Below are 13,753 nucleotides of genomic sequence, written 5' to 3' on the forward strand. Positions count from 1 at the left end.
ATTCTGACAGCCAAAAAGATATGAATGTCATGTTTACATAAATCATCATAAACAAAGTTATAAATATGAAATTTATACCTATACATTGTCATTGCTGTCACTGTACAACCTAATTTCTTGGGTTACTTAGAAGATATAAAACAAGGTCACTATGTAAACAATTATCCATTCAGGTTGCACGATTAAGCTCTTATTTATAATTCAATAATAACAATTTCATAAACAGTAATACTTTACTACATGTCTAAATTTCCCCTATAAGATTATGTAATATGGCCCACTGCTTAAGTATGCATTGAAATGGGGTATGAAAAAATTCAAAGACTCACAGTTGCACTGAGGAAGCTAATGACAACTAGAAGAAATTTTATGCCATAAACAAAAACTAAATTTTCAGTTGTACTATTTGCTATTATACAGTTGTACTATTTGCTATTCAGTTGTACTATTCTATTAAGAAACAACTATCTCATATATTTCAAACTTATTTTCAGCCTTTGAGGTGAGACTAATTGACTCTCTATACTCCAACTGTAAAGCTTTACAGACCACTATATCCCTTTAAAAATAACTTCCGGGACTTCCCTGGTGGTCCAGTGGTTAAGAATCCGACTGTCAATGCAGGGGACACGGGTTCGATCCCTGGTCCGGGAAGATCCCACATGCCACGGGGCAACTAAGCCCATGTGCCACAACTACTGAGCCCATGCGCCTAGAGCCTGTACTCTGCAACAAGAGAAGCCACCGCAATGAGAAGCCCATACACCGCAACGAAGAGTAGCCTGCCACTCACCACAACTAGAGAAAGCCCGCACGCAGCAACGAAGACCCAGCACAGCCAAAAAAAAAAAAAAACTTACGAAATAAATGATTTTCACAGTGCGCTGCAGATATTACTCTAATCTACAGAAGAACAGAAAGTTGGGGTCTGAACCTGCATAACAATTGGAAGTACTGCAAGAGGTATTAAGTACATCTGAATGATATAATTTTTATTAATAAAAAACCCTCAACGACACTTGTCTAAGGTCAATTACATGGCTAGCAAATAGTGGGACTGGGATTTGACTCCATGTTGATTTAGCCCCCAAAGCTGTGAGCCCTTTCCACTATGCCAGGCTGCCTTTCACTTAGAAAACCTCTTTAGTCTGTTCCAGAAACATATAAACCCAATGCATTCCTTGGTTTTGGTACTTACGTGTATCCCATTAAGCTTATATCACCACTACAACTGACCTCAAAGTCTGTCTTCCCAGAGACCTCCCCTCCCCAAGTAGGACTTCAGAAATATTCAATACAGACACATCGTGTTGCCTTAAATCTTTTTTAGAACAAGGCAAGATATAAGTAAATAAATAACACAAATAATACAAAAGGGAAATATTTTTAAATTCAGATGTTTTGATCTTTCATATAATAATACTAACATTTGAGCATTTGCTATGTATTAGACCATGTGCCAATTCTTCATATGTCACATTTTATTTTCTCACAAGCATCCTCTGAGATAAATATATCATCCCCATTTTACAGCTGAGAAATCAAATTACATGCCCCAAATCATAAAACTCATAAAAAGGGAATCCAAGAATCAAATCTAGATATGTCTGACTCAAATCCCATAGGACCATTTTACTACACTGCAACTCCGATACAAACTCAATATTTATGAGGAAAGGGGTTAAACAACAACACTATTTTAGGACACACTAAGCTGAACAGTGGAGGACTGACGTATACGACTCCTACTATGCCAGCTTTGAAAGGGGCTCAGGCAGTCGAGTGAGGAAAAATTCAACAAGTCTGGTTGCGTCTAATAAATGCAACAGCAGTCATCACTCTGTAATATCTTTTTCGGAATTTCCTTCCTCTTAGATTTTTCCATTCTCTCATGGCTTCTGTCCATGTTCTTGGTCCCAAATTCCCCTTCTCCAAACTTTTAGGCCAACTAGCTTACACCCTTCATCCTGAAGTGGCTACATCTCTGTTGATAATGGTAAAAACAGAGGCTTTCTGGAACTAAGGTTGTAAAGGGAATAAATGCTTTGTTCAGGAAATATAATCTCATATTGGAAAATCTGGCCTATGCTGTGAAATTCACAGTATTATAAGTGATTTCAAGTTTCAAGAACGACCTGTGAGCACTGTAAAAAGACTGGCCTTTGATTTTGGGGGTTCTTTTTGGCTGTACTGGGTTGTGGCACGTGGGACCTTCCTTGAGGCATGCAGGATCTTTCATTGTGGTGCGTGGTCTGTTCGTTGCAGTGCAAGGGCTTCTCTCTAGTTGTGGCGTGCGGGTTTTCTCTCTCTAGCTGTGAGGTCTTTGAATTTTTATTCAAAGTTCTTATTTGATATGTTGAAATAAATAATACTGATAATGTTACTTTTTAAAAAACCAAGGAGGACTTCCCTAGTGGCGCAGTGGTTAAGAATCCACCTGCCAATGCAGGGGACACGGGCCTGAGCCCTGGTCGGGGAAGATCCCACATGCCGCAGAGCAACTAAGCCCGTGCGCCACAACTACTGAGCCTGTGAGCCACAACTACTGAGCCTGTGTGCCACAACTACTGAAGTCCATGCTCCTAGAGCCCGTGCTCTGCAACAAGAGAAGCCACCGCAATGAGAAGCCCGCACACCGCAATGAAGAGTAGCCCTGCACAGCAACAAAGACACAACGCAGCCAAAAAAAAAAAAATCTTCCATTAAAAAAAAAAAAAAAGGTAAAAATTTTATAGCCCTTTACCATTATGAAGAAATGTTATTCTTGGAAGGCAAAGAAATTTACTGGCCCAAATTTCCATCAACTGATGAATGGATAAATAAACGGGGATATACCACACTAGTTGGCAATAAGAAGAAATGAACTGCTGATACTTGCTATAATATGGATAAACCTTGAAAATGTTATGCTAAGTGAAAGAAGCCAATCACAAAAGACCACATATTGTATGACTCCATTTATATGAAATGTCTAGAATAGGCAAATCTACCAAGACAGAAAGTAGACTGACTAAGAACCAGGAAGGTGGAGGGTGATAGCTAAGGCATCTGGGGTTTCTTTTTGGAGTACTGAGAATATTCTAAAATTGACTGTGGTGATGGTGGCACAACTTTATGAATATACTAAAAGCCACTGCACTGTACACTTTAAATAGGTGAATTTTATGGTTATGTGAATTATATCTCAATAAAGCTGTTTTTAAAAAAGAAATTTACCGTAAAAAGACTCAAAAGGCCATTGAAAAAGTTTTGTTAATGCTTTTTAAATGAAAGGAAAGCACAATCTCAAGATTTTTGCCCTCTTAGGTAACCCAATTATGTCCTTCTCTGTAAGTCATGTCCAAGATGATTAACAAGACAAAGTTATAGATAGGTTTGTTTGTTTAACAACTGATGTTACAGAGCTCCTTCGCACCAAACCAACTTTGTGATTACTGAAGTTGTCACAGTTCAGGAGAAAGGGCTTATTATTTAACAATTTTCTAGTATTTAATAAACGGGTCTGCTTGGGGAGCTTGTAATTTTAATGCTTTAAACCAAAGACTCCCAATTTGTAGGCTAGGATCTACCTAAAGATCTTGAACTCTTATGTGATAGATGTCAAGCCCACAGTCCCCTATCTGAGGTTTACCAGCATTTCCTGTGGAGAGCGTAGTGAGTAACAGAATGGGAAATGAAACCCTCCCCACAAAGTCTTTTATTTCCCCAAGCATCTGCCAGTCTTTGTACTTGAGGAAAAAGAAAATTCTTCCTTGCAAAATGCCAGCCATATCCTGGGTTTCAACCAGGTAATGCTTTTTTCCCATTTCTGATGTTTCTATCCATGAGGGGCGGGGTAGAGGTGTGGCTGTTAGAATATTTTAGCTTATCTGCGTCCCCTCACTCAATCCTTCTCAGATCAGGAGGAATGACTTCATCTGACTGACAGTTCAGGAGAAAAAACTGGGCATAAGTGGTCCAACTTTTTGCCCTTGGGAGCAAGTTGCCTAAAGGGAGCATTCATCTCTTCTGTTCTTTCATGCTGGAAGTCTTATAGGGCAGGTCCCAAGTCCTGCCTGGGATTGGACAGTTAAGTCTGTTCAATTTTGAGGCCCAGTAAGAGGAAGCGACTTGTCCAAGGATATAAGCCACATTCTCCAATATCCTCTTTATCAATAATATTTTGGCTCCTAATTATCTTATTCTTTTTTTTTCTCAATTAGTTCAGAATATAAGTAGGGAAGAGGGTGTTATTGAGACCCCTTAAACACCCTAACATCCAATCTGAACAATTTTAAAAAGAAAAAGAATGAGAGTAAAAAAATAAATAAATAAGATGGCAGTCATTATATCTTTAAAAGTTTGTGCATAATCCGCAAGCTATTAGAACAAACTCAGGAAATGCTATCACACACAGATGTAAATTAAAGGAACATGCTTTCTCTGTATTGGGGCCAGTACTATAAAAACTGCTGGTATGAAGCACGGTCCATAATATTATGGTAATATAGTTTATTAGTTGGGATTTTAGGAGGTTCTTCTACTCAGCTTTTTGTTTTAGGATATTTCATTTCCTTTTGTGGTAGTTCAAGTAGAAGCTGAGGAGTAGAGACACTAGAATATGGAGAAACAGTGATGGAGAAGTCCAAAGCCAAGAGGGAAGACAAATTTATTTGACTTACACTAAGCCTGGCTATATTATTCTTGATGTTTCTTCATTTCCAAGAACATCTAATAAAGAAACTGTGTCAGTTCTCACAGTAATAAGTTCTGAGCTTTAGTTTCAAAATTGGGATTCCGACACCTGTTATAAACTAGAACAGCAATATAACAATATCTAACTTTTACTGAGCACTTCCTATGTGTCAGGCACTGTTCTAAATGTTTTACATGGATTAACTCAATCATCACAACAACCCATTGAGATGGATACTATTATTACCCTTATTTTACAGAAGGGGAACTATAAGGAGAGAGGCTAGGTAACTTTTCCAAAGTAACAGAGTTAGTAAGTGATAAAGTCTGGATCTGAATCCTAAACTTTCCCATACTAGTTTACTGCAGTGGTTTTCAAACTACATTCTACAGAACCTTTCAGTCTCCAGGAGTTCTATTTTCAAAATATATTTTGTTCATTTAAAAAACTGCAGAGAAAAACATCACAATCAAGACTTTTGTACAATGTATAATGCACCAAAGGGAATCAACACATTAACTTTTTGCTACCAGGTGAAGTCACTTTTATGCAGATCTTAGCATAAAGCTAGTCCTGTCACCTCTGAGATCTTAACTGAACTTCCTGTAAATGTTTCATTGATTTGGAAAGTATAACTCTGCACTGATTTTTCTTTTTTTTAAACTCAAGACTGGATCTGTCCAGGCAAAAGTGTACAGTGAGCATACAAGCTCAAACACTAGGCAAAGTTCAGGTGCATCTTATCACAATGCAAAAGCACAAGAGTGAACAAAGGAACATACCATACCATCTCATTCATTTTACATTTTGGGGGGCTTATTGTCTGACATATTTAGCCGTAAGAAATACGGGTTAGGGAATTCCCTGCCAGTACAGTGGTTAGGCCAAAAAAAAAAACAAAAAACGGGTTAGATACGATTTTGAACAATTTCCCCCTGTTCTTACTATCTCCTCCTATTCCTCTTTCTAGCCACAGAATATTTAACTGAAGATATCTTGAGATGGCAAGGGAAACTGTTAGAAAAAAAAAATCACCGCCTCCACGCCACTTCAGCCACACATCACCACTGTCACACTCTGGACCTTGTGCCCACTATGCCCTGCCCTTCCATTCTGCTGTATCAATCACTCCCAGTCAAGTCTTCAGCTCCACTGGGCCCAGGTCAACTATTCCACTGACCATATACCAACTGCTATTCAATGACCAATATACCAGCTTTTTCCCTTCTCCCTTTCACTCTTTATCCAGCTAAGATTTCATGAGCCATCATTACAATATTTTGACTAACACCCTAAACACCTTTGCTCCTCTGTCATTCTGTTGCATGTATCTGGCAAATCCCAACCCTGAATGAAGCCTTCTATTGGCTTTCACCACACACTGGTGACAAAGTAGTTGAGCACTACCAGAGACAGTCAACAAAGCAGATCCGTTATCACACTGTATGTTCACGACCACTGACTTCAATGAAGTGTCCACACTGCTAGATAATCCTACTGTCTCTGGTTGGCATGCTTTCTCTCACAACTATTTATTTATTTCAAACATCTTCTACTTCTTTCAAACCTTGGACTTCTGTCCCTCCCATCTCCAAGGCAACTCACAGCAGATGACTTTGTCTAATTTGAGGGAGTTGTATTCATCCTATTCTTGCTTTCTTTCAAATATAATAGAGCATAACATCTCAGGAATGTTATGCTATTACTTATCTCTCTCTTCCCTCTCTCAACTCTATCTTTCCCATGGACATTTAGTCTATTTTATACATTGGGATTCCACTTGAAACTTCTTTACAAAAAAAGATCTGCTAGAACAGTAACCTCTTTGCCCCTAAGTATGTTAAGTCTCAAAGAAAGTCTCATAAAAGGAGTCATTGCACACATAATCAGGATAAAAACAACAACAGGTCATGAACTGGACATCACACATATAACTATAAACTAGTACTAACAATGACATCACCAGCATTTTCAGAAACAAAGCCCATAGTTTCACCAAATTCTAAATCATTGATATTTTCTTTATATGCTTTACAGTTTAAAAAATTGAGATATAATTAACATATAACATTGTGTATGTTTAAGGTGCACAAAGTGTTTGATACATTTATATATTGCAATATTACCACTGTAGCATTAGCTAACACCTCTATAGGGTCACATAACAATCATATATGCTTTACAATTAAGAGCTCTGCTAAGACTATATAGGCAAGAAAAGGAGCAGAAATTTTTAGAGTGTTATTTTAATAACCAGTAAATCTGACGGCATGATTTTGTGTTACTAGGTCTAGATGGGGGAGAGAACGGAGGAGGAAGCAACAAATGTCCCAGCCGCAGCTTTTTTTAAGGGCTAAAAATATTGCAGGATAAATACAGAACCATAAGTAATACTTAAGAAGTAAGTTTGCCAGCATAGTGATACATTCTTACAACAAATTATTCATGGAGGGAGTCTGACATTCCCACCCCCCATTATTCCCTTCATCTGCACTGAACAAGCAGTTAGAAAACAAGCTCATTCCTTTATTCCCATCAGCTCTCCTGGCAGCTGTTACATTAATTAAAGGTTCGGTCTCACAGGTCTGGGTGAGTGTGAGTGAGTGTGTGTGTGGGAGGGTGGAGGGTGGCCCGAGCTGAGAAAAATCGTGCAAGGGCATTCACCTAGGATACCCTTCAGAAAGATGCCTGCCTCTTTCCTGAGGGCGCCACCTTGTCCCTGCTGCCCACAGCTCCGTGGTGTTACAGCAGGCACTGCTACTGGGCTGCCTGCAACTCTAATGTGTTATTTAATTTTGAAACTACTATTAGGATCGCTAAAGCGTTTTGTGATGCTCCATAATATGAAGTTTATTATTAAGGTTATTACAGCTCCTGGGTCTAAAATAAAGCAAAATTATAACCACACAGACGTCAAAGGGAAACTCGGAAGCCACATGCATCTCAAACACTGCCAAGTGGGCAGGGGCTGGGCGGGGGCGCGGGCAGGGGGCTCTCATCCGGCGCCCTCCACCGGCACCACTGCTCCCGGCACCATGAACCCGGCCCCGCCCGGACCTCTCCCCCGGACGCCGCTTCCTGCGGAGGGGTGGGGGGACGTCAGCGGTCGGACCCGACTCCTCTTGGTCTCTCATCGACCATCAGCTCTCGGGTGTCTCTCACACTCCATAGGCTGCCTCGCTCCCGGCCCCAGCCTCCCCGGCGGGTTTCTAATTCCTCACAGTGCGCCTCAGTTTCCTCCCGTCTCCCACCTTGACTTTTATTTGTTTAAGTCCAGGACTAAGCTCGTTCCTCCACGGTCCCTCAAGTCGCCGGCTGTCTCCCCTCACTCTCCCTCCCCGGTCCAGGACCGCCAGCCCTGCCCAGGTCTCCTCGCCCTTCCGCCACTTAGCACTCAGCCTGGGGCGCAGCTCCCCTCCGCCCGGGGGTCCCGCTAGCGACCCGCGCGTCCCCTTCGCCATCCCCTCTGCCCCTCGGCCACCCGGCCCGGCAGCCCGGATCGCCTCTCCGCCCCCTTCTCCTCAGGCCGGCCTCCGCCTCGCACCCTCCAGCCCGGTCTTCTCCTCAGCCGGGTCTCCCTTCCCCTCCCTTCGCCCTCAGCCAGTCCTCCATCCGGCCCCGCGCGCCCGCCGCTCACCGGCGGACTCCCCGGTGTTGATCCAGTCCGGGTTGGCGATGCTGGCGATGGCGAAGATATCGGCGGCCAGAAAGAGACATCCTGAGATGATGGTCAGTTTATCCATCTCCCCGCCCCGCTCCCCCCACCCCCCGAGCCCCGGGCAGGCCGCGGCCTCACGCCTCCCGCCCCATGGGCCGCCGCCGGGGCCAGGAGACCCCGCGCCGCCGCCTCGCGCCCCCTCGGCCCCCGCGCGCCGCTCGCGCCCTCCGCGCGCCCGGGACCAGCAGCCGCGGCGCGGCCCGCACAGCCGGAACCGCCGCCCGCCCCGGAACTGCTCGGCCCGCCCGCCCCTCACCCGGAAGCGAAGCCGCGGCGCTGGCGAGGCCGGCTCCGGGTCCTGGCCGGCGACGAGTCCGTTGCGACCTCTCGGTCCTGCCCTGGCACGCGACCCGGACCCTCCGGCGCTCCCGCCTGGGGCCCCGCTCCGCCTGACTTCTCCTCGGCCGCCCGCCTCGCTGTCCTGGACAGGGCAGGAGCCGCCTGTCTTCAGCAGGAGGCGGCCCCGAGCCCGCGGAGGGAGTCGGTGACAACGCCTTGTCACCTTGTGTTACCATTGCCTCTGCCCTATCTGTCAGCCCCGGGACTGCGCCTTTTAGGAAATGGCTATGGACACCTGCTGTGCGTCAGGCACTGTAGCTGTAGGTGCTGGGGCTGCTGGAGTGGACCTGAGAGAGAAAGTTTTCGTTCTCAGGAAGCTTACCTCCTGGTGGGGAAGAAACGGAAACTGTTAAAAACTGATCTTTAAAATAAAGATAATGTTAGGTGTTGATCTATTAATTAAGTTGTGGGTCGGTCTGATGGGGGGTTTAGGGGGCGGCGATGGTACATAGGATAATCAGGGAAGGAAGGTTACACGGAGAATGCCAGGTTCATAAAAACCTGATCTATGAAGATCTGGGCAAGACTGTTCCAGACAGAGGGAAAAGGAAATGCAAAGGACATTCGGGGAGCGGGCAAGGAAGAGGTTGGCCTGTTCAAGGAACCGCAATATATCCTGTGTGGCTGGAGAGTGGTAAGAAAAGACAGAGGTGGGCAGAGACAAGATGTAGGACTTTAAGAGCCATGATAAAGAGTTTGGATTGTGTTCTAAATGCAACGGGAAGGCACCGGAGGGTTTAGAACATGAGAGTGACAAGGGCTTATTTAATCTGTAAAGAGAGTGTCGATTGTAAGTGGGGAGGGGCAAAAATGAAAGCAAGGATACCAGTTAAGAAACACAGTAGTCCAAGAGAGAGAAATGTAGCTTTAGCTAGGATGAGAGTAGTGAAGATAGGGGATGATGGGCAGATTGGCTGTTTTGTAGGCAGAGGGAAGGACTTGCTGATAAACGGGGGAAGGGTTGAAAGAAAGAGAGGACTCAGGGAATGACTCCTAAATTTTTGGCCTGAGTAATGGGGTGTTTGATGATACTGTTTATTGAGGTGGGATGTGGGGAGGGGCTTAGCTTGGATGGAGAATCAGAAAATAAACAAGACATTGGCATAATTTATTAGCAATACAGATGGCCTACCATATACAGTTTTGCTATCTAGTGGAGATTTCCTTTTCTTCCATGGCTCATGGACTAAACCACCATTAACCCTGACTTTGAGTCCAGCTCTTTCCTTCCCAGTTAGTTCCCCATGAGACGCTCATTTTCTCCATAAACGCCACCTAGGTCATCTCTAGAAAGACCTAGAAGAGTGACATCTGTCTCTATTTTTGGAATGCCTACATGTCCACAGAACTCAGCAAGTTTCAAATTCCACCAATCCAACAGCCTTGCAGAAGCGCACAGAGTTATCAGTATCACCACATAGATTGGGCAAGGAAGTTTGATTGCTAGCCTGCAGACTTTCCTGTCCAAACATTGGTCTCTTGGGGGTGGGGGGGTAGTTTTTTTTTATTATTATTAAACCATTCATTTTTCCTCTGCCACAGAAACTGATACAAGCTGATTTATATGTTCCAGGGATTTAGACATAATGCATATCACATTACTGCAGGAGGTTTCACTGTTTATTGTTGTTTAAACACTGGAGAAGTTTGGTGGAGTCATATTCTTGGCTTCTTTCTGGTGTTTCTGTTGCCAAGTAATAGAAGAAACTCCAACTATACAGTCCTGAATTCTCAAATAATGTCCACTGATGTTCACTACTGGGCAGTTGATGAGAATCCTAGGGTGAAATGTTGGAACATTTACCTATTCTAACTCCAGCTAAGTGGAACTATGACTTGATTCTTGTGTTTAAACAATACAAGTATAAATCCCTCCTTCTACCCAGGCATCCCTTCCTGGTCCCTCCAGCCTTTGCCCCTCCACGAAATGTTCTGGATCTAAGATTAAAGCATAAAAACAACCAGTACACAGTTAAAAGGATTTAAAACATTTTTTTAACCAGGTTAATAGCTGCATATCACTACAGACAATAGTCACCTATCCCATTCCTTACCAACAAGGATGTGGGGTGGGTGGCATGGGTAGGACCAAATACTCTGTTTACAGATTTCCCATTAATCCCATTAATTTGGGGCTGTTTTTAGCCCCAAGTCTCATTCTTGCTTGCCAATGTACCTAGTGTTTCAAAGTCTCAAGTCTCTCAGGACAGGACAGATCAATTCTGTTCTCCTCTATATCTCAATCTAGATTTTAATAGAGACAAACCCTAGGAGTTAGGGACAGGTGGCGTGATGGAGTAAAAAGAATACAGAACCGTATTTTAGTCCTGCCTGTGCTACTGACTTGAACTTGGGAAAGTCACGTCACCTCTCTGGGCCTCTTTCCCCTATCTGACCAACAGACTCCTAGAGTCAGGCACTCTGCTTCAGTGATAGAACTTCCCCATCCTCTCACCCCTAAGCAAACCAGCTAGGGCTTTTCTATTCAAAGAGAGGATGAGCCATGAGGCTACTTAAGGCAGAAAAGCCTTGAGGACCCGGAAGAACATAGAAGGCCCCCAGGAGGGAGCTATGCTGGCAGCCTGAAGTCATAAATAGTCATTCCGTGGTTGTTAAAGGGCCGTGAACACAGCGTGCTTTATGGTGATGGATGGTAGGCTTCAGCCCAGCAGAGGCTGAATCCAAATGGGACCTCAGGGAAAGCTGTGGAGGGGAGTGTGCAATCACTCTTCTCTTTAAGGAGGATCTTTGACCTGACAGGATGGAGAACACACTACCTCCCTGGAGGTTAAGTTTACCATCCAGGCTAAGAATGTGGTGGATGCACCACATGTGTTCACCTGGGGTTTCTGGGACTCGACAAAACAAAAGAGCTAAATCCAGAGGTTAATAGTCTGTGCCTTGAGCTCAAGTCTCATTTAGTCTCACGGATTGGGTTCTGCTGGAGCTGACTTGGAGACAAGAGATTATTGTCTACTGTGCAGGCAGTTTATTAGGGTGTGCTCTTAGGATCGACTCCTGTGGGGGAAGGGAAGGAAGCAGGATTGGACAGAGGGAGCAGTTTGACTGTGGTGCAGTCACAGGAGGCTTTGGCAGAGCCCAGGGGGAGCTCTGAAGCTGGGATGGCTGTTCTGAGTTGTTCTGAGTTGGAGTAAAGGGGCCAACCAAGCCTTTGTATCTCTGCATGGACCAGTCATTGGATGTTAGTCATGGGGCATGACCTTGGGTAAGGCGGCTCTCCAGCCAAGGACAGTTCCTTGAGAGAGCTGACAGCTGAGAGCAGTCAACCTACAACCTCGCCAAGAGCTGGGGCCTAGGTTCTCCTGTCCTGAAAGGGGACTAGGCATGACAGTGCGGCACTTGCAACAGTGCACCCATTGTGCTGCACAGATCCACTTGCTTCTTTTTCTATTCTGAAAGCAGCACCTTTAGGACCCTGGTGGACGTCTTTTCCTGTGGGAAACTTATAAGAGGAAAGTTAGTGGGACAAAGTATAGCTCTTGCTGCTGCTGCTGCTGCTGCTGCTGTAGCTCACCTTAAGGTGTAACTGACATACTCATCGTTTCCCTCCTCTCCTATCCATCCTAGATTCCTCTCACCCTCTGCTAGCACCTCTATACTTCTCAGGCTGTGGCTACTGTTTTTGTCCATTTACTGTAAAATAGGCCAAAGGAGAACTAAGAGACACCAGGTGGATCATGTGGGTGCCACATCATTCCATTTTACTACTCGTGAAAAACTGAACGATCTTAGTGCCTCCGTGTGCTGAAGGCTACGTATGCTTCTCCTCTACTGGGGATGGGGTCCTCATTATTACCTGGGCAGCAGGTCCAGCTCCAAAATCCCATCTTAGCATCTACTCTTTCCTGTTGTCCCTGGCACAAGCTGTTGCAGGTTGGGTTCTCTAGGAAATACTCTTGAGTTGCAGGACATTTATTGAGGAGTGCTCTTGGGACCCACATCTGTGGAGGGAGAGAAGGAAGCAGGATTTGGCAGAGGGAGAAGTCGGGTTGCAGTGCAGCCATAGGAGGACCTCAGCAGACCCTTTAGGGAGCTCTGAAGCTGGGATGTCCCTCTAGAGTTGTTCAAGTTGGGCTGAGGGAGCCAGGTTTTTTACCCTGCATTGATCAGTCACTGGATGCTAGCTGCCCCAGGTACGTGTGATGTTGGGCAAGGGGTTCTCTTCAGCTAGTGGCAGGGTTGGGGTGGAGGGAAAGGAATAGGTCCTTCAGTCCTGAAGGGGGAATCTGGGCAGCACAGCATCCATAACAGTTTGTATCCTTCAGCTCCACCAATCAGTGTGATCTTGGCATTCACAATAAAGAGCTTTCAGTCTGGGTTGGAGGGAAGGTGGATGGACCCTGTGTGCCAGGCACTGATATGCTCCCCTCACAGGACCTTAAATGCTGATGTGCTTTATTCCTTCAAACTCTCACCATTCTCTACTGATAGGAAAATGGAGGAAAAGGATGCATTTCATAATAGAATTAATTTCGTGTCTGGACAGAAGCCTTGCCAGACTGGAGGAGGAAACAGGCGATCTATCACAAGGCGCTACCTGCAGGAGATGCCTTGATGTTGAGAGTAACAGGGAATGGGATGACTCTTTGCATTTCCTCTGTCGCAGCCACTACAACACAAGATTTATCCAACCGGAAATCTGCCCTGGTTTATTGTCTGGGTAGAGCCACAGAAACAGCTGAATAAGCTGGGACCTCCCAGTTTACCATGGAAATCTTTGCACACTAATAGGTGCTTGATTACTATTTGCTGAAGGCATGAACACAAGAGGCTTTGCCTTTCTGTTTCATCAGAGTGGGGATGACAATAGGACCTACTACATTACATTGTTTTCTATTTCTTCTAGAATTTATTTTTGATACTTCATACTTTCCTCAAATTGTCCACTCCATCTGCTTTTTAAATCTAAGTTCCAAGAGGATAGAGCCCTTGCTTGTTTTGTCTACTGTTGTGTCCCCAGCATCAGCAAAAACCACAGAGCGGGCTTCCAGTAAATATTT

The 13,753-nt window shown here is 44.6% G+C and overlaps 1 protein-coding gene across 1 annotated transcript in view; it reads right to left on the bottom strand.

Moving 5' to 3' along the window:
• Nucleotides 1-8,469, bottom strand: part of MOSMO (modulator of smoothened) — a 58,208-nt gene extending 49,739 nt beyond the window's left edge. The window contains exon 1 of the mRNA XM_067706429.1: nucleotides 8,313-8,469. Within this exon, the coding sequence (XP_067562530.1) occupies nucleotides 8,313-8,418 (106 nt within the window). The 5' untranslated portion in view covers nucleotides 8,419-8,469. The remainder of the gene's footprint in view (nucleotides 1-8,312) is intronic.
• Nucleotides 8,470-13,753: the final 5,284 nt, after the last annotated feature.

This window comes from Pseudorca crassidens, chromosome 15 (genome assembly GCF_039906515.1).
Source record: "Pseudorca crassidens isolate mPseCra1 chromosome 15, mPseCra1.hap1, whole genome shotgun sequence".
In the NCBI taxonomy this organism is placed as follows: domain Eukaryota; kingdom Metazoa; phylum Chordata; class Mammalia; order Artiodactyla; family Delphinidae; genus Pseudorca; species Pseudorca crassidens.